This window comes from Sus scrofa, chromosome 18 (assembly GCF_054392235.1).
Source record: "Sus scrofa isolate SSC_HxYL_T2T_F1_AM1 chromosome 18, Sscrofa_HxYL_maternal_Yorkshire_Landrace_v2.0, whole genome shotgun sequence".
NCBI lineage: Eukaryota > Metazoa > Chordata > Mammalia > Artiodactyla > Suidae > Sus > Sus scrofa.
The window spans coordinates 10822217-10843870 of record NC_139400.1 but is presented as its reverse complement, the minus strand read 5'-3'; the positions used below and the strand labels follow the sequence as shown (position 1 = coordinate 10843870).

Here is a 21654-nt window from a genome sequence, read left to right as displayed (position 1 = left end):
TATCAGCTTCAACGACTTCTAACAGATATACCAGGACAATTAAGAATGTAAAGTCAGCCTCATAAAAAATAAACCAATAAAATAACATCATACATATTATTTATACAATCTAATTTAGCAATAAAGAAGTTAGACTGCCCATTGAAATCTCATATATAAATGAGGAAAAGGCAAAGAATTTATCAACTTGTCAAGCTTTGGATGAAAAAAAATGAATAATGCTAATATAAAGATTAACCGGGGTGGAAAACATTTTGGAAATATTCCATCTCAAGAGAAGGCCCACAGGCAGAATTCAGATGCTCTGATTATTACACAATCACAGAAAGACGGTAGGAAGATAAGTCCTCTCAACCTGGTACAAATGAACCACGGGGCTTGGGCCTGCCTAGCGTCGGTCTATGAAAACACTACAAAATGGATGGAAGGCAACACAGGAGTTGACTTCCTGCTGGATCAGGGCATCCGGGTCTGCAGGAGAGACAAAGACAAGGCCGTAGGCAGAGGAGGAGGCTCGCTGCTGTGTCCTGGCATGACAAGCCTGGAGCATGCTGGCAGGCTCCCAGAGGTGCAGAGCCAATGGCAGTAACAGGTGGCACGAGGTCCTACAAGCCGGGGACAGGAGCTAAACTGAGAACACCGCTGACAGGATTCGCTTCTAAAAGAGCAGGAGAGCCTCGTCTTGGGCCGAAGGGAAGACACCAAGAGCAATACTAGCTTTTTCCATGAGAGGAATGAGGCGTCTCACGTGTTCAGAGACAGGTGGCACGGAGGGAAGCCAAACACCACCTCGACATGCGTCTCCCCGGCACGAGGGCCATTTCGGGCTGACTGTGTCTAAGAGACAGACGACTCTGAAGTGTTTCTTTTGAGCCCCACCTCCGCCCCACCCCTGGACTCCCTGAAGAACTCAGATAAAGGGCCTGGTCCAGGAAGAGCGCCAGCAGCAGAGAGGAAACTTGCAGGACCTGGAGACCGACGTCTCTCGAAGTCCCATTTGCTTCCCAAACATGTGCTTCTCCAGCTCCTCGTGAACCACCTTCCTCGCCGGGCAAGTCCCAAGCCCTACCCTCTCCTCCTCTCTGATGGAACACAAGCCTTCATCGGCCTCATGCCAGTTTAATGCTTAGACCAGCTACAAGAACCTACAAAGGGTTAAGGAAAAAAATTTTCCTTCCCCCAAAGTATCAAAAGTCTGGAAGACTTCTGAAGTCACTTTCATGGGAAATGGGAAAGGTGCAGACTTCAAAAACTGTAACACAAGGTCAAAACGTAAATGCTACTTTAAGTATCCAAAAGTTTAGAGAGACAGCTAGAAAAAGCATGCCACATACGAATATTGAGAGAAAATTACCTTTAATATGGAGAATATTAAATATATATTATTGGAGTTCCCATTGTGGCTCAGTGGTTCACGAATCCGACTAGGAACCATGAGGTTGCAGGTTCGATCCCTGGCCTTGCTCAGTGGGTGAAGGATTCAGCGTTGCTGTGAGCTGTGGTGTAGGTCGCAGACTTGGCTTGGATCCTGGATCCCGCGTTGCTGTGGCTCTGGCGTAGGCCGGTGCCGGCGGCTACAGCTCTGATGCGACCTCTAGCCTGAGAACCTCCATATGCCGCGGGAGCAGCCCAAGAAATGGCAAAAAGACAAAAATTTAAAAATAATATATATTATTAAATAGACTGGTGGAATTTAATAAAATCATGAATTTTTAAAAATTGAGTTAATTCATAAAAAGATGTTCATCTGACTCTCCTCCAATGAGCAAACACCTTGACTCAAGTTCATAAACCGTCTGACTCTCCTGAAGCATGAGTCCTTACAATCATATATGTGGATCTTTTGCCAATGCAATGAACCCACCCAATCAACTCTGCATTTCACTATTTCAGAGTGTACATTTTCCTAAAGGATCACACATATACGAATTTCAGTAAAACAAAGACAACCTCTGATGGCAAGTGTAAAAGGAAACTCCGATACTTGATAAAAGGCCTGGCCAATCCAAAATAAGAGATCGGAGACATAAAACATGATTTATGGACACGGTTTAGGAACGCTCACTGTAGGAGGTAATTCGTACGACCTGAAGTATACATATGCAGAAAGGGAAGCGTTTTCATTTACTTATCTGAAACACCGAGGGTACCCAGACAGCACACTTTTTGCAGAAGAAAGACGTTGTAACACATTTTTACTTTACCCTTGTTCCCTTTGGCATCGCTGTTTCATCCACCAACAGGCAGAGAATGTTACAAGCCACCAAGAGGACGGAAATGGACTACAACACAGAAAGGCAGGCATCAGTTCGGAAGGTCAAAGACACGTTGCCTGCGCACAGCTATGACCAGCGAAATACCCCCCAAAATGTGTGCTTCAGAAGAGAGGACAAGCAGTCAGGACGAAATTCTACATACAAACCTCAAGTAATACGATGAACCTTAAAATCTTCAGAATACAGTCTTAAAAATCCTGGCAATAGTGATAACCTCAAAGCTTAAGACAAAAGCTACTAATATAGATCCATTTACTAACTGATTTCACCAACTGGAAACCCACAACCCCACAGATTTAAAAAAACGGTTACAGTGTTATCACAAAGAACTGAAAAACATAATTTTCATATCCTATCAGAGTCTGAGCAAGGTATCTGCAACACTTGTCTCTTCTTCATTTCAACTGAAACAAAAGAATGAGTTTCCTGCTTTGATGAGGAAACAGATAATCTTGAAGAAGACTTTTTAAAAATTACCATGAACTTCATTTTTTGCTCTACTGAGTTTTTACAAATAGAGGCATAGATGAATTTTAATCCTATTGATGGAAAACCAGTTTACCTGAAACCATTTAGTTGAGGGAGCTGCCACACACAAATGCTAAAGTAAATAAAAAATAATTTGCTTTATTTATCTAGGCAAATAAATTCTTACTGTTTCAATAAGAAGGAGAACCATAACAGCAGGATACACCAAATTTCTTTCCCATGCTGAAGCCTTTTTGCGCCTCTCTATTAGAAGGAAAAACAAAATATGACAGAAGTTTCAGTAATTTCCAAAAATTCTCTCCAGAGTCATATTTTCATTCCTTACTACTGTAACTAGTAATGTATTATTTTTACATAACTTTTCCCTAAAAACATAAGTTATTTTTAATTTTCCCCCACAAACTGTATAAAGTCAGAATTTTAAAATCAGCTTGCAACATGAACCAGCTCATTCTTGTGATGCTCAAATTTTAGCACTATAAAAACCTTTCAATTACTAATAAACTACACTGTGAATATCCAGCTTACTCTGAGGATGTAGAAATACATGTATTTCCCTTTTTTTTTCTTTTTTTCTTTTTTCCCCGCTGCAGAGACACTGTCATCCTGTTTCCCCACAGCAGGAGCTCCTGTGTTTTTTTTATTTACATAGGTTCATATCCATAGATTTACACAATGACAGAAATCTCAAAGAATAAGGTAACAGGACAAAGAATCCCCTCTAATCCCATATCCTAAGGTGAACACTTCCAGTTTTCTCTTCCTTTTTTTTATCTGGCTCTGCTCACAGCATGTTCAGGTTCCCAGGCCAGGGGTCTAACCTGCACCATAGCAGCGACCGGAGCCACAGCAGTGACAACACCAGATGTTTAACCTGCTGTGCTTCCAAGGAACTCCAACCCTTCCAGCTTTCTAGAGACTGGAAGCAAACTTCACCTTCTAGAGACAATGGTTGCTACCTTCTATCACACCAGTCCTTACACCACAAACAAGTGGAAAGCGTAACTTTTAAACAGAAATCTCTGGGAGTTCCCGTCGTGGCGCAGTGGTTCACGAATCCGACTGGGAACCATGAGGTTTGCGGGTTCGATCCCTGGCCTCGCTCAGTGGGTTAAGGATCCGGTGTGGCCGTGAGCTGCGGTGTAGGTTGCAGATGTGGCTCGGATCCCGCGTGGCTGTGGCTCTGGCGTACGCTGGAGGCTGCAGCTCCAATTAGACCCCGAGCCTGGGAACCTCCATATGCTGCAGGCGAGGCCCTAGAAGAGGCAAAGAAGAAAGAAAAGAAATCTCTGTGAGGATAGGAGAGAGCGACCACGATGGTGGAAATCGCGGGCCTGTTCTGTGCAATGAACTGACCCTGTGCGCTCTGTTTCCCACACAGACCCACAGGCCGAGGTCCGTGGGCGGAAGAAAACGGCGCTGACGCAGAGCTTTCAGCACATCCACGGGGCCCGTCAGACAAGGTCAGTTTGGAGCTAGTGAGGCAGCCAGCATTTCAGAAACTATGATCACAGAGAAAAGAAGGGCAGCCTGACCCTCGGCTACTTCTGCCTCCAAGGTCAGTGGCTGGAGAAGAGGGACAGGCGGGTGCCGGAGGAGGCGGAGAAGCCAAGCAAAGCGTCTGCCAGGCTCATGCTTCTTTTTCTTTTTATGACTTTTCCTTTTTGGCTGCCCCACAGCAGCATATGGCGTTCCCAGGCCGGGAGCCGCAGTTGTGACCTACACCACAGCTGCGACAACGCCAGGCGGGGATCGAACCTGCTGTCCCAGCACTCTAGAGACCCCACGGATCCCACGGCGCCACAACGGGAACTCCGAGGCTCGCGCTTCTTGACAGGTAAAAAGTAGAGTCCAGGCTTCGTGAAGAAGATGGGGTCCTAGTCCCCGACGAAGCCACGAGGTTTTTAGTTTGGAGCAAGGGAAAGCCGCACCCTAGGAGGACTGCCCAACTGGAAACAGGGGAGCCCTCCTCAAGACCAAGCCCAGTCTCAAATGATCTCAGGACCAGACCAATGAGACTGGCGTGTCCCCATGCCACCTAACAGAGGCAAAAGTTCATCCTCTCCAAAAGAAGAGCGCATCGACCAGTTTCTATGATTGTGTATTGTGAATGCCTCACCTTCAATCAAACACTACCGAACGAGATAGGACAACGGAAAAAAAAGACAGTAGAAACAGACTTTCAGGGAGTGGATCCAGATATTGACTTAACAGAAAGAGACCTTAAAATAACTGATTAATACGTTCAATATGATAAGCAACAAAATGGCAAATGTCACAATTTGAATCTAGAAAAATGGAATTCTGAAACTGAAAAATACTGTAACTAAAAATCAGAGTTCAAGAAATAGTTTTGACAAGAGTGACAACAAAGCTGAAAAGAGTGAACTGGAAGACAGATGAGTAGAAAACACTGCAGACTGAAGCATTTTTTTTTTTTTTGCTTTTTAGGGCCACACCCATGGCATCTGGAGGTTCCCAGGCTAGGGGTCCAATCAGAGCTACGGCTGCCAGCCTACACCACAGCCACAGCAATGTGGGATCCAAGCCATGTCTGTAACCTACACCACAGTTCACGGCAGTGCCGGAGCCCCGACCCACTGAGCAAGGCCAGGGACTGGACCCGCATCCTCATAGGTACTACTCGGATTCATTTCCGCTATGCCATAACGGAACTCCTGAAAAATATAAATTTAAAAGAAGGCAAAGTACAGAAAAAAATATATATGAGTAAAATGGTTTAGCAAATGTGTACATGGCATCTGAAGAAATAGAAGAGAATGGGCAGAAGCAGTGTCTGACGAGATAATGGCCAACGATTTCCCAAATGGATGAAAGACACTGAACCACGTACTCATGAAATGCCATAGATTTCAAGAAGGAAAGTACAAAGAAAAAGGGTATTCAAAGACAGGAATAGCAGAAAATTACGTATCACAAATAATACAAGTGAAAAGTTAGTGGAGTGTATTTTGAACATCAGCATCTTTGAAAAGTCATTTTGCACACACACAAAGCACCACCACAAAGTGAATAAACACATGCTTACCCTCTCCCCAGTCTAAAAGACATTCTTTGTTAATGGCTTTGGAACGCTCGTAACATACTCTAGAGATTTCATACATGTTTTAATATTTCAGACTACAGTAAAGTCTTCCACAAGAAACGAAGACCAACACATACGTCAAGGAAAAAAAAATGTACCATACCTAATTTTGTCTTAAGAGTCTTTACATTTTCAAGTTCTTGTTCCAACTCCATTACATTGGATTCCACTGATGAAGACAGTCCTATCAAAGCAAAAATATTTTAGAAGTTTAACAGCTGAACCCTAGAACAGGTATCGCTCACAATCAGTGAAAATATAACAACCCACTGTAAATCCTGATCACTGGTAATAAAAACAAAGGCTGGGGAGTTCCCGTTGTGGCGCAGTGGTTAGCGAATCCGACTGGGAACCGTGAGGTTGCGGGTTAAATCCCTGGCTTTGCTCAGTGGGTTAAAGATCTGGTGTTGCTGTGAGCTGTGGTATAGGTTGCAGACATGGCTTGGGTCCCACGTTGCTGTGGCTCTGGCGTAGGCCAGCGGCTACAGCTCCGATTGGACCCCTAGCCTGGGAACCTCCATATGCCGCAGGTGCGGCCCAAGAAATGGCAAAAAAAAAAAAAAGACAAAAACAAAACAAAACACAAAGGCTAGTGTGATTCATTTCTTTACCCCTTAAAACTTCCAAGTTCTTGCTGATTAAACTACTTGTTTTCTTTCTTTTTTTTTTTTTTTTTTTGTCTACACCACAGCCACAGCAACACCAGATCCTTAACCCACTGGGTGAGGCCACGGATCAATCCCGCAACCTCACAGTTCCTAGTCGGATTCGTTTCTGCTGCGCCACAACGGGAACTCCTAAACTACACGTTTTCTAGAAAGTTTCTTACTTTGGTAAAATTCTTACTTGATCTGTTATTCACTTTGGATTAATTACAAAAGTATCCTGTGCCCATTATAAAAAGTGAAAGAAAATCAAGACTCCCATTTCCTTACCCCACCTCCTCTAAGTGACAACTGTTAATACCACGGTTGACGCTTTCTTCATCTTGATGTTCATGCTCATACTTACATATATATCATAAGGTTTTCACCACATATTTTATACAAATGGGTCAGATGAGACATCATTTCATCACTTGTTCTCCTAGTTAATGATATGTCCAGCAACGAGCAGCCTCAACTAAACAGCTGAATAATAATTTCAGAGTACTGATGCACTTCAATTTTATTCACAATTATTGTTTGTGAATATTTAGGTTTTCCTAAATTTTTTGTCTCTATAGATATTTTTCTATGCACATCTAGGATGTTCTGGTTCTATTATTTCTATATGACAGATTCTCAAAATTCAGATTACTGAGTCAAAAGATAGAGGCACTGACAGTTTTAAGAGGTGTTTAAGGTTACTTCTACCCAATACTGTGATTTATCATAATAAAGTACTGTAACAATCCACAGTTCTATCAGCAGTTTAGTATAGAAGGTGCTTGATGCCAGACGATCGGTCAACTCTGGGCTGACGTACGTGCTCTGAGCACGTTTAAGGTGCACCAGGCAAAGCTATGACGTTTGGTAGCTTAGATGCTTTCAACTGATGATGGGTTTATCAGGACGGAACCCGTCATAAGTCGAGGTAGAGCTGGATTTTCCATTCTCTTCCCCTGCAATGGGTACCTTTTAAGGCTTAAATTTTTGCCAGTATGGTGGGTAAAAGACGTTTTCCCAGTGTGACTTTAACACACACGCCCTAGTCATACTTTCTGCTTGTTCCTCCAATGGTTTGTAATCTCCATATTCTTTCTATTTTCACTGTTAGGTTCTGAAATAAAACTAAACACGTTAAGATCCCCCACTACAACTGTACTTTGGTCCATCTGTTTTTAAGGATGTTTTCATTATGGGTGTGAATTTGTCTGCAAAGATTTTTGGGCTCCTGTAAGATCGTAGCGTGATGCTTACGAATCAGACTTTCACCGTCACCGACGACCCTCGCCGTCTTCAACGCTTTCTTGATATTCGTCCCTTCCTTTCAAGCCTCCTCATGTCGGTAACTTTGGTCAGGTCAACATTCAGCGTCTACCTGAGTACACCACAAATTCTATCCACTGCTCACCCGTGTGATGAGCCGGCGAGCTTGCCTTTCTTCCCTAACACTCTTCTTCCCGCCCCCCAGAATTAACCTTTTTCCATTTGCTTAGAGTTTTATGCACTTACCACTAGTTCAAAGCTCAGCTTTCCTCCTAAATGTCTTTAGGTCCTCTGGTAGCTGGCCAAGAAAAAGGTGAGTGGCAGGTAATTTTTTGGAAATTAGTTAAGTCTGAATATGAAGCTTGGTTAAATAGAAATTTTGTTGTATTTTAAAAATATAAATGAGGAATAAAAACATAAAGCCTGTGGTTTACAGAAACATAAAGCCTGATCTTCCATAGTTGGCAGGTAATCACTAACACTTAAAGCTGGAAAATCAAGGAACAGCAAGGCAATCTTTTGTTTCGTGTTTACTGGTTTATTAGTATTAGTCAGGTCAAAGCTAATTATCCTTCAGAAGTGTGAGGTCACTGCTCCACCATCCTCCAGTGTGCAGCATCAGCTCGAGAAGTCCGAAGCTCTTCTCCCTCCCAGAGAACAAGTGGGCCTTTGTGCCAGCATGGGCAAGTCGTTGCCTGTTCGTGGTGGGTACTGGGCGAGCACGCTCAACCTCCAAGCTCTTGTCCTTCAGAGCTGAGACATGTTCTTGACTCGGCCATTTCCTCCACCCCATTGTTTTGGCCACACCTGCGGGCATACGGAAGTTCCTGGGCCAGGGATCCAGCCTCAGCCGTAACCCAAGCCACGGCAGAGACAACCCCAACACTGGACGCTCCACCTGCTGCGCCAGCGCGGGAACGCCTCCTCCATCCCACTGCCTCTCCTCTCCCCATTTGGAACCCCTCTTAGTCAGATGTTCTCCTGAAGCCGGTCTCTAATAGTCTAGCTCTTGCCTGTTTTTGTCATTTTGACCTATTTTCTTTATCCTCCAATCTTTCAGGTACGTGATCACTTCTAAATGCCAAGAAGCCCTTTCCAACCCTGGCCTCCTCGTGGATGCAGTCTCAGTCTCCCAGGATGTTAACGACAGATCTCCCTTTTATGTATTTCTTTTTTCTTTTCTTTCTTTCTTTTTTTTTTTTTTTTTTTGGTCTTTTGTCTTTTCAGGACGGCACCCGTGGCGTATGGAGGTTCCCAGGCTAGGGGTCTAATTGGAGCTGTAGCCGCCGGCTACACCACAGCCACAGCAACGTAGGATCCAAGCCGCGTCTGCGACCTACACCACGGCTCACGACAATGTCGAATCCTTAACCCACGGAGCGAGGCCAGGGATCGAACCCTCAAACCTCATGGTTTCTGGTCGGATTGTTTCCGCTGCGCCATGACGGGAACTCCAGATCTCCCTTTTAGATGTTCTTTTCCTATGCACATTCTGTCCCCCCCCAGGGTCCTTTCTTATTTTTGTTTGTTCATTCTGGTCCTGACTTTCATGTGAGAGGTCTTCCTCCTAAGTCAGCTAAGCCTCAGCTGTCTGTCCGTATTTAGAAGGAGGCACTAAACATGATGACTTGAGACTCTAAGATTGCTCGGGTGGCACTTAACAACAGCAAGACTTGCGGTGCAGTAATCCAGCTGGGCTTTTCACGGACACCCACTTGCTGTAGGGTGTGAGGCTTTACTCCTGGACAAGACTCTTCTGATCTGTTTCTTGGGGTATTAAAGCCTGCTGTCCACATGAAGGGCGTTAGAAGCCCACACGCTCAGTCTGTAAGCACTCACCCCTCCTCCACTCCCCCAACTGAGCTCAGGCCACAGTTTTACTCTCCGGAAAATAATCCTCACTCGTCTGCTGGGGTGGGGAAGAGACTGGTCTGGTACCTTGGATGGAGGGACGAGATGTGGGGATCAAGCCTTTCCATCAGTCCTCCTTATCTTAACGTTGTCCCCACTTTCACAGGTATCTAGTGGTGCCACTTTTTGAGACTTTGGGGGACTCTGAGATATAAACCAAGCACAGATGGCTTAGGATTCAGCTTCCTTGGGTCTGCTGAATTAACTACGTCTAAAATGTTCTCGGGTCTGCTACATTCCAAACTTTTTTGTGGTTTTCACCTCTCAAGCTCTCCTTCTTTTAGGTTTATCCTTCTCTGAACCTCAGGGCTCTCATCTGAGCAATGGGGTGTATTATTAGGATGCTTTCCACTGAATCATAAAACTCAACTCAAAGTGCCTTTTTAAAAAAGGGAATAGTTTCATGTAATTAGAACTGTACGCACAGAGTGGGCTTTCAAGGGGGTTTTCCAGCAGCTCAACAGCGACATCCAGGACTGAATGCTGCCGTCCGCCGGGGCTTATGTGAAAACCTGGCGCTCTTTCTCCTCTCATGTCATTTCATAATTTGTTTTACTTCATTCACTATTTCTTTTTATCCCAGCAAGTGAAATTTCTGTTTATTCTTTTCTCCTTGTTAATTTGACACTTCAGCGGTTACTTTCTCATGCCGAACACACACACTCAGACATGTTCTGCAACATAACCCACAGGACACCTTACTAGGTGACTTACCCTGCACAAAGCTGAAACTCTCACAATGCTTTTTTTTTTTTTTTCCCCTGTTAAGGGCCGCACCTGCAGCACATGGAAGTTCCCAGGCCAGGGGCCGAATCAGGGCTGCAGCTGCTGGCCAACACCACAGCCACCGCAACGCAGGATCCAAGCTGCATCTGTAACCCACACAGCAGCTGGCGGCAACTCTGGATCCTTAACCCACGGAGCGAGGCCAGGGAGTGAACCCGCAGCCTCATGGATACTACTTAGGTTCTTAACATGCTGAGCCCCAGCGGGAGCGCCTGCAATGCTTTTATTTAATCCTTCTCCTAATACTCTCCACCCACCCCTCCTAAATCCTGAATGGTGCCGAAATTATTTTTAAAATATGTAGTTTGAGATTATTACTAAATATTTCCATTGGCATGGAAGCTGCCATATCCTTAATGACTAGAATAGTACCCAGCACTAACGAGTTACTATATACAGCTATAAAATACAGAAATAACTGTTGTGCCCTAACAGATACATGACATCTTTGAAAATACGTAAGTTTTTACTTGCAATCTTCCCCCCCAAGACTAAAGATTATTCAGCCATCTTTAACAGCTTATAAACAGCAAGTGTTACGTTGAGCTCTCTCTCCTTTGTAGGTTTTTTTGTCTTTCATTATTATTATCATTATTCTTGGAATTCAAAAATCTTATAGGATAGGAGTTCCCGTCGTGGCACAGTGGTTAACAAATCCAACTAGGAACCATGGGGTTGCGGGTTCGATCCCTGGCCTCGCTCAGTGGGTTAAGGATCCAGCATTGCCGTGAGCTGTGGTGCAGGTCATAGACGCGGCTTGGATCCCGCATTGCTGTGGCTCTGGAGTAGATGGGCGGCTTCAGCTCCAATTAGACCCCTAGCCTGGGAACCTCCATATGCTGTAGGAGCGGCTCAAGAAATGGCAAAAAGACAAAAAAAAAAAAAAAAAAAAAAAATCTTAGAGGAGAGCCGCGGATCTTCTTCATACTCTCGCCGAGGACTCCGTGACCTCCCTAATGCACTCTCAAGTCTTCCCTTAGCTCGCTGGCTTTTTCTCCATTATTTATGTACTTATTTTCCTTCACTTGTTCTTTTTCTCCTCTGGATGACTAGTATCTAGATTCGGTATATTAGCTCCGTAGTCCGTGTCTATTATTTCATTAGTGATTTCCTTCTCTTTGCCCTTTTGTTCTGTGACATGAAACAGTTCTCCCACTTGATTCTACCAGCGATCAATCCACTTTTCAGAAGGACTGTATTGTTTTCCTATTGCTACCATAAACTTGAAAGGACCATAAACTTAGTGGCTTACAGTAATACAAGTGTATTAGGTCAGCCGTCTAAAGTCCGGGTGTCGGCAGCACTGTGTTCCCTGGAGATTCTAGCGGAGAGGCTGTCTTCCCAGCTTCGAGGGGCCACCAGCATCCCTTGGCTCATGGCCCCTTCCTCGGGTCACTCCACCCTCTGCTTCCATCGCCACGGTTCCTCCTCCGAGCCTCCTGCCTCATCTTTCACTTATGACAATGCCGTGATGACACCGGCCCTACCAGACCAGCCAGGGCAGTCTCCTTACGACCTCTCGCTTAACACATCGCAAAGCCCCTTTTGTCACATGAGGGGCACACTCACAGGCTCTGGGGCCTAGGACCTGGACACCTTCACGAGACTGCTATTCTGTCTACTGCAAAGATTCGCTCATCCTTCATCTGCTAAAGTTTTCATTTTCCCCCCACATTCTAGGCAGTCTTTTTTCTGCTCTAATTCTATCTCTCTGAGAATGTGTATTACTTTGGGGGGTCAAGAACAAATTCTTATTTGTCTCTCTCAATAGTTCACTTCAACAGGAATCACAGGCTCAAGACACTCATCTTAGCCTTCATCACTCAGCCTTAAGCAAAGGGGAATTTTATCTGCTGCTATTGCTCCTTTCACACCTACTCAAGGCAGACAGTCCCTCAAACAGTGACAAAACAACCAGCGGGCCCCGGAGGAGGCAGACTTAGTGCTCTGGCACCTCTCAAGATACAGACAGTGCTCCTTTCTCAGAGGGAGAGAGAATGCAGGGAGCAGCCAAGGCAACAGCGCAAGGTGGCAGGTGCGAATGCGACAAGCCCGCTTGTGGAATCACAAGACTGCAGTCTCACCCAGATCTCTAAGAAAAAGGTAAGGACTGCCCCCTCTGCGTTTCCTTTCTCATTTCTGTCCATCACTAGAGAGAGAAATACAATACTGTTCTGCAGAACCTGAGGTCTTGAATGCACTGCAATGTTATACACAATTTCCAGGGCTCATGAGTTTAATCATTTTACCTGTCAATACATAAACAGACTAGGGCTAAAGACTGTATAGAGGTATTCGAGTAAGTATGGCCCCAAACAATTAAACTTTGACTACAAATTTAGAGTTTCTGGTAGCCAAAGCAAAAAGAGACACATTCAAGTTACAGAATTAATGGATATTTCTGTATAACAAAGAGATTTACAGTAAGAGAGCAAAGCATTATTAAGATTTTCAAGTATCTTTGAATCTAACAGTCTTAGAGAGAAGTATATTTTACTTTTTATCCCATCTCTTTATAAATTATATGGTATGTGTCTCTAGTTTATGCTCGTTTAACCTCCACATTAGAGAAATTACAAATACAATTTCAAACGACATTTCATTCCCCGTAACTGTAAAGAAAAACATTACTCCAGTAATCAGTTCACTGGTAGAAAAAAGTAATCTGATGAATATTCAGAATTTTGAAAGGGAATCAGAGTAGACAGTATTCCTGCTGCCAATTTAAAATTAAATGAAAAGACATAAATGCCTACTTTGTGGGTGCGATGTCTACAAAGCTCAATACAGATGTCTAGACCAATCAACGTATTATTTTTCAAAGGGAAATAACTTGACTGATAGTTCTGAAATGCTGTGCTTTTATTTCTTGGGGACACAATGCTAGGCACACAGTAGGTAGTTAATTAACACTGACTGACTTGCATACTAAAATCAAGAATACACTCTCACTGTCCTCAAAGAAATCATGCTTGTATTAAATGACTAGATGCATCTGGAATAACACAATTTTCAAAGGCATCCTTTACTATTTTACCTCATTCCCTCAGCGAGAAGAGGAAGCTGTGGGGGCAGAATATTCCATTATAAATGACCGGGAGGAAATGACGGCTCCTGGGAGGAATCATGACACGCCGCCAACCAACACGCGAGTGTTACACAAATTTAAGCTGCACCCATAAAAATCATCGAAAAATCCTAAAGAAGTGGATTATCACTACTTTATTTCAAAACGAATCTACAATGTTCAGTGTCACATTGTCTCGTCAATAAGTCAAATTGGTAGACAAAACCTGCTTAGACTAGTCGTGAGGAATAAAAAGGGATTCTCCAAGAAAACCACAAAGCAGCTCATTTAAGGTCAATTTAACGGTATTATTCTGTTTTCCTTCCAGCCTCGACATAAGACTTCACTACCTCAAAGGAAACTGTAAGAGTATCTATTTGCATTCCCCTGGGTGATTGGCAGTTCACCACCAATTAGTTCAAAATTACACTGTTACCAGCATGCAATAAAAACAACGCCTTTCATCTTTCTTACACAGGTAAGAATACCTTCAGAGCCAATAACTTTGATCAAATGAGAATTTTTGATCCTGCCCCACCCGTCTCTTTGGATTCAGGAAAACTAATAGCTGAAGGCAACTTTTCCCAGCTTTATTCTTAAGCTGAAAAACTACTGCGGTGTTGAAAATATCTTGCTTCCAAGATAACAGAACTTCCCAAAGTCCAGAACCGCTGCAATAATTAAGCTGTCCGCATACGTTTTCTTAATACATAAAAGAGCCTTAACTGACATTCACTCATATGTTAAAGGACAGACACCAATTATTTAAGGCAAAATATATAATGTTATCTTTTTAAAAACAAATATAAATCTCCAACTGGGCATGTAAACAATTCAAATACCATGAAGCAATAAAATAATCTCCCTCAACCATTCGGTGTCCTAAACTTGGTCCAAATAAGTACTATGTGGAAATAGATCCCTCTGGCATAAACAGGATTGTTTTAACTTTTAAATTTAGCATATGGCTAAAAGAAAGTAGACAAGAAAACCTATTGTCTAAGTAACTCTTTAAAATTCTGATTATACGTAGTACTTTAAATTGGCCAAAGTTATCTTTATCACCAGGAATGTGAAGGCACTCAAGTACTTTTAATTATTTCTAGTCACCAGGACAAACAAATTTGTAGTTAAAGCCCCAGACTGCCGACAAGTCACAGAAGGACCAGTCCCCGTGCCCTGAGCAAACACCAATCACTGTGCACCGCAGAGCCTCTGATGATTAGACAGACCCCAGAAAGCTTCTGAAAACTGAAGCCTAGACACAAAGCATCTAGCTGGGCAGGAGCAACCTCTGCAACACTACAGAGGAGACAGATTAGCCCCACACTCAAGAAACTCTATTTCTGTTTCTTTTTGCCTTTTTTTTTTTTTTTTTTTTTGCTTTTTAGGGCTGCACCTGCAACACATGAAGTTCCCAGGCTTGGGGTTAAATCAAAGCTACAGCTGCTGGCCACAGCCATAGCCACAGCCACATGGGATCCAAGACATGTCTGTGACCTACGCTGCAGCTCATGGCAACACTGGATCCCCAACCCACTGAGCTAGGTCAGGGATCGAACCTGCATCCTCATGGATCCTAGTGGGGTTCCTTAACTGCTGAGCCACAAAGGGAACTCCCTCTATTTCTATTCCATTTGCAATGCCAGCATTTGTTAAAATAACAGTTTCTATTTACTTCTGACATAGTCACAAAAATATGGCTTACTACAGAACCAAGTAATATGAGACTCTTGATACCTAATACGATTTTGAAAATGCAAAATACTTTCATTATAAATGACAACAAGCAAGATAGAAAATATTAAAAAATCAGCTTTAGAAACATTATATAAAGCCATGTACAATTAAAGTAATGCTTTGGGAGTTCCCATCATGGCTCAGTGGTTAATGAACCCAAATAGTAAACATGAGGTTGCGGGTTCGATCCCTGGCCTCACTCAGTGGGTTAAGGATCCGGCGTTGCCGTGAGCTATGGTGTAGGTCACAGATGTGGCTCAGATTCCGCGTTGCTGTGGCTGTGGTGTAGGCCGGCAGCTATGGTTCTAATTCGACCCCTAGTCTGGGAACCTCCACATGCTGCAGGAGCGGCCATAAAAAGAAAGCGCTAAAAAGACAAAAGCAAATAAATACATAAATAAAATAACAAAGTAATGCTTTGGCCTTTTTTCTCCCCTACTTTAGCTGGAAGTTATTGGTAGAGCTTGAGTTTGACAGGATGTTGGGAATATTCTAAATACGCTTCTCTCGGGAACACCGGCATCCACATAGTTGTGGCTGAACGAGCAGTTCAGAGGCATTAAATTCATCTACTGCTAACAAATCTGGATCATCTACACAGAGCGATCAATGTCTGTCTCTAAATTTCAGAGAATACATGACCCTTGACTCATTCCATAGTTTGTTATTCCAAAGTATTCCTCATCTACTAATATTATATATTAGCTTCTACCTCTTTGGTCACCTCAATTCATTGCTTCATCACCTCATTATTTGAGCCATATTTTATTGTCATAAAAATGGTTCTATGGCCCACGAAGCTGAATAAATCCTACCAAGGTGCAGTTCAGACCCCTGGACACAAATGTTGACAGCTGACCTGCAAGAAGCCACTTAATTAGTATCACCGGTAGAATTAATATTTTTTCTGTTAGTTCATGAAGTCAAGATATTACTAAATACATTCTTCTAGTATAGCATTGCCAAAAAAAAGGGTCATTCAGTGTCAACAATCTTTGCTATGCATGTTCTGGATGAAAGCTGACACTGACAGCCTTCATCCTGTCTCACGAAGCCCAAACATTTCCAGAGTGGTCCAGAGGCTAATAAATCTGGGCTAGTCTCCCTTCAGCAATAGAACAACAGAACAGCCAGGGCTAGACTATAGCAGAATGCCAAGGGAAGATCTAGAGGAACGTGACGCAGAGGACACGAGATAAAACCCGACATGGCTCCTTATCCCATTAGGGGCCCCGCGTGAAAGGCACCAGGGAGCCAACGGTGCCACTGATGACGGGAAATCCTGACGCGCTGCCTACGGAGCCAGCACGACTACTGCCTGGCAAACTCAGCCCAGCTACAAACAGCCAGAGTCAAAGGCGGATGGTGACAAAAAGCTACAAACAGCTGGAGTCAAAGGCGGATGGAGACAAAAGGCTTCTGACAGGTCGCTAAGTTCCACGACAAAGTCAGATGTGCTGGGTTTTTTTTGCACTCCTCTGCCTCTCAGAAGACAAAGGTATTGCATCATGACCCTCAGCAAAACTGAAACGAGGACTTTCTCTGTGCTCTTAAGAGTAAAGCATTAACACACACGTCAGTGGGAAAAGCTTTAAAAAAAAAAAAAAAAAGCTTAGAATGAAGCAGGAAAGTAAAGTAACTGCTACCCAAAGTGATACACTAACTTTTTACCAAAAAATGAAAACTACCTAACAAAACTGAACTGAATCATTAAGTTCAAAGGCTAGAGTACTTTTAAATAAATTACATTAAAAGAGCTGTGAAGGTTTTGAACTTAAACAACAAAAAATAATTCCTACTCATTATGGTACTTCTAAAATTACCCAGTACACCCATGGGCTATACACACGAAAGCTAATTATTTCAATTAATGCTGCTGCATTACTTAAACATTTAAACATGCTAATGATACATAAATCTTAATCCTGGGAAGGAATTACAAAAGATTTTCTACCACAATTACTGTAATGGGACTTTTTGTTAGGCTCCTCTTCACGGGTCCTGGAGTAGAGACGGATGGTGATTGCTCATTTCATGGTTAATGACAGGAAAAAAAACATCTCCTTATGTCTGCGTCTTCACTAACACCCAGCATACACGGTCGCCCAGCCCCAGCCCAGGCTTGTCCCCAGAGGGCTCCGGCGTGGGCTTTCCTCAGCGCTCTTCCTGCGTGACTGCTCTGCCTGCCACCGCATTCTCCTTCTTCCCTCTGCGTCTCCCGGCGAGGAGACAGCTCTCCACCGCGCATGTTCTCCTCGGTCCGTTTACCCACGTGACAAACGTTCACTACAAACCCACCATGTGTCCCGCAACCTCAGAGGGCCAGGAAGCAAAGCCCAACGCCCTGCCTGCAGAGCTCCTGCTCCAGGGGGAGAGATGGGCAGCATGTGGACAGGGAAACAGGACGTTGGCAAGCAGAAGCAATACAGCGGGGGCGGGGGGTGGGGGGGCTGGCAACATTCATCGCAGCCACGAGGCTCACCGGGTGGGAAAGCCCACCAGGAAGGGGACCGTGAGGTAAGGCCCTGGACAGCAGGAGGCCGAGGGAGGACAGGCCGCATGCAGAGCAGCCGGGAGGGGGCAGGTGGCACAGACAGGGAGCACTGAGGATGCTGAGTGACCACACGTGCTCAGACTCACATGCTCAGGCACCCTCTCTGACTCAGGAGGCTGAAGAATGAGGCATGGAGGTCAATTAGGAAACCACAAAAATCTACCCAAGAGGGGACTGTCACTCAAACTACGGTAGTGGTAGTGTCAGTGGGGAGGCATGCTCAGCTGCTGGAGCTGCTTTGAAGCCAGAGCCAAGAGCTTTGCTGAAGGAATCAACACGGGAAGTAAGAGACAGAGGCTCCAAGGAATGGGCCTGAACACCTGGAAGAAGGGACCCGCCACCTACAGGGACGGATCACCTATAACAGACACAGAACTAGCTGATGGTGGATGAGACACGTTCAAGATGCCTCCATGTGTAGTGGGAGCGGGATCTCCATGGTTCAAGGTCAGCGCACACAGATGGTACATGAAAGCCATGCGATGAATAACCAGAGGAGGGCAGAGAAACAGAGAGGAGAAGGGTCGGAGGACTAAGGCTCAAGGCAGCCCACAGCACGCCAGCAAAGGAGCCTGAAAAGAAGCAGCCCGTGAAGCGAAGCCCAAGGAAAGTGCAGGGAGCTGAAAACCACGTGGAATAGAAATCCTTTGAGGAGAAGCGAGGGTCCGATGAGAACCCTGAATCACGGCCGAGCTGACAACGGCACCCAGCAGAGTTTGGAGGTGAGAGCGCGTCCAAAGCCAAACGGGAGGCACAGAGATGAAAGCAGGCCGCGTGCAAGCCCCGCGAGGCCGCCAGAGGCCGGATGGTGATGATGAGCTGGAGGGGCAGGAGGCAGACAGACGCATTCACTTCCCCCTCCTTCACTGATAAAAATGCGATTTCTAAGGTAGGCCAAGGAGACAGACGTTTCACATTCAAATCGTCCTCTGGCCTCCTCCCGCCCACACGTGCACCCTGCTTCTTCACTGAGCAGCCCCCTCGGTGGGAACAGCTGCTGACAGTAAAGAGCGACATTCTCCTGGCACCAGCAGCTTCTCAGGAGCTTCCTTCTTGGCCTCGTCAGGGGCCGCGATGACCGTCACCCACCACTCACTCTGTACGCGCAGCTCTGGATCCTGTTCACTCTCAATAATGGGTCGACTGTCTCAGAAACTTAGATAATTTTGCTTCGGCCTCTAACAGGGGGAATGGTGCTCAGAGCGCTCTGTTTCCAGGTTACAAGCCTCAATTTGGCTTGAATAAAATGTTCCCTTTCTTTTTGATCGACCGATTCGTCTTTCTGTTGACACTTCCTGTCCTTCCTTCCTCTTTCCTTCCGTTGAGAGAAATCACAGTGCTTCTCTATGCTGATGGAAGTGATCCAGTCGGTGAAAAGCCGATTTGGGGAGAGGTGGCAGCGCGGCAAGAGCTCTGTCCTGGAGTCCGTGAGAGGGGACAGAGCCCAGGGCCTTAGCCCGAAGCGGGGACAAGGCAGCCACAGCGTACGGAGAAAAGGTGGCAGTTGCAGGCAGGTGAGTCAATACGAAGGGAAAAGCTTATGACTTTTCCTGCTTCATAACTGCTTCTTCTATTTTCTCAAGAAAAAATTATTGAGAAGCGAAGTTATTAACTAAGTGTGACGGTGAAGACGCTGGAAAAGAGAGAAGCTCTAAAACAGTCATCAAGGAAGATGCGCGATCATTCACGGAGAGGCAGGCCGGGCAGTGACGGGCAGGCGGCTGAACTCCCAGGGGCGGCTGTAACCAAGGCTGGGGTCTGGCCAGGCCAGCGAGGGACAGGGGACTGCAGGTGCGTGCAAGGGGCTGCCTGGAACTGACACTGTGCCAGAGCAAGGGTGTCAAGGAAACTGGGGAAGGCTGACGAAAAGTCATCAGGACAAATAAACGGCGTGTGAAGCCTCCGTGCTGAAGAACTCTGGGAAGGGAGCTGGAAAAACCAGAGGTGGAGCGTTAGGATGACTGGTCTTGAGATTATGCACCAACTGAGTTACTGCTCATGACCCAGCCTGAGTTACCATCCCGGGCAATGGGCAGCTGGGGGAGACCAAGGGGCTTCCAAGGGCGGGAAGTGTCACCGAAGAGACGCTGAAATCACCAAGAATCATGAAAGGTGCTGCAGCAGAGAGAAGGAGAAGGAGGAGGAAGAGCCTGGGAGGGGAGGCGTGGCTGGAAAAGGGACAGGTAATCAGTGAGGTCAAGGTCTAAAGACGGGAGACTCAGTGTCCGAAAGACAGTGAGAGGACCCCACCCAAACTCCAGGGTAAGGAGGGAAGCGGGAAGCACAGAGCTTCCGCCCGCCCTGGGGGCTCCAGAGGAGCCACGGCTGCTGGGAGAGCCAAGCTTCCTTCAGGACAGTAGGAGATGGAGTCAGAAATGGGACATAAAGAGACATGGGGAACAGAGGCTTAGAACAAAGGACCTGGCCATTCCGGCTCTTCCGCTGGCTGTGAGAAGGGACGGGGCAGAACACCCCACTCTACCAGACAGGCTGAGTGCTGGGGTGGGGGGAGCAGGAAGGGGCAGGAGTCTCACCAGGGTCCCACGAGCGCTAGGGACATCGCTTTACTCCTGCCAAGGTCAAGTGGACGCCAGGGAGGGTGATGTAACCAGACGGCGCAGAGCTCGGGCCGTCCTGCGCCCAGCACATGGGCAGCTCCATCCGGCTATGTCTGGCCTTCCAGTCTTTGAGCTCCAGATTCAGTCCTCACAGAGTCTCTCATCCGCTTCTTCAGTTAACTCCTCTAGGATCGGGAGACTCAGGTTCCAAAGGCAATGTCTGGTGCTTAGGAGACGTCAGAAAACAGGAAAGGGGGGAGAAAGAGGAGAGCGGCCGGGGAGCAGGGTGGCCTCTTTAGGTCCTGACGGACATGCTCGCAGTGCCCGCGGGCTTCAGCTTCCTGCGATATGTTCTGAACTCACAACAGCAGTAACAGGAACACAACCTCCGGCTCCATCGCGTGTCCACTAGGAACGATGGAGACGTCACAGGCTGGCCTTGCGTCACAAAGCCACATGGCAACCTTAGACAGCAGGCATGAAAGTGCGACGCCAGTAATGCGACCCGCACACAAGGCAGCTTATCTTCCGGGGACATAAAGACTGTTACTCCTAGGGGAAAGCACCTCTTGGTATCGAGTATCATGTTTTTCCAGAATACTGTACGGTGGGGGTCGGGGCAAACCGTGCAGATGTCCCAAAGACGCAGGCGCTGTGCTTCACGGCCCACGCGGGCCAAGAAAGCACTCAACGGGCCATTAGCAAACACCGCCACCGGGGCCGGCGTGAATCACCACCGTGATCTCTATTTTTCTTTTTCCAACAAATCTTTTTACTCTAATCATTCTGCAATTCTTTTTCATAGCCCAAAGTAAAAAAAAAAAAAAAAAAAAAAAATTTAAAACCTTCACTTTTTAAAAATATGGGAAAGTATAAAATAACTGTTAAAACAAAAATACATCTGACAGGTTACTAGGTTAAATAAAATCCATGGGATGAGTTCCACCACTCACCTCCTGGGACCTTCAAAAACAGCAACTCATAAAGGACTGTTTGTTCAATCTTGGTTTCTTTCCCTCTGCACTTATTGATAAATATACGTTACTGAAGCAGAACGTCCACTCTGCCACAGAACACCATGTGACAAGCCCCTCATTTTCCACCTGAAATAGTCCGCAGTGCTAACCAGCAGCAAACTGCAAAACCATGGCATTTATCCCAACGCCTCCCAACAAAGAGTCTCCCTAGAAAGAATTCAGCACCAACCTAGCAGCGGAGCGGCGGGACAGGGACCACGGCTCACCAAACAGCTGGGAA

General features: G+C 45.6%; 1 protein-coding gene and 1 long non-coding RNA gene across 12 annotated transcripts in view; both read right to left on the bottom strand.

Moving 5' to 3' along the window:
* Positions 1 to 21654, bottom strand: part of LMBR1 (limb development membrane protein 1) — a 138164-nt gene that overhangs the window by 29147 nt on the left and 87363 nt on the right. For 8 of the 11 annotated variants that reach the window (XM_021079157.2, XM_021079158.2, XM_021079159.2 and 5 more), the window contains 3 exons: positions 5975 to 6055; positions 2932 to 3008; positions 2205 to 2282 (listed from right to left, as the gene is read on the bottom strand). In XM_021079157.2, the coding sequence (XP_020934816.2) occupies positions 2205 to 2282; positions 2932 to 3008; positions 5975 to 6055 (236 nt within the window). Of the gene's footprint in view, positions 1 to 2204; positions 2283 to 2931; positions 3009 to 5974; positions 6056 to 8303; positions 8589 to 21654 lie in introns of those variants that run through there. The other 3 variants (XR_014833415.1, XM_085005052.1, XM_085005051.1) reach the window with 2 other exon arrangements.
* LOC146394856 (uncharacterized) lies at positions 14310 to 21234 on the bottom strand. Its single transcript, XR_014833430.1, has 2 exons — positions 20374 to 21234; positions 14310 to 19768 (listed from the first exon to the last, which is right to left on the bottom strand). It is a non-coding gene; the product is annotated as an uncharacterized LOC146394856 (long non-coding RNA).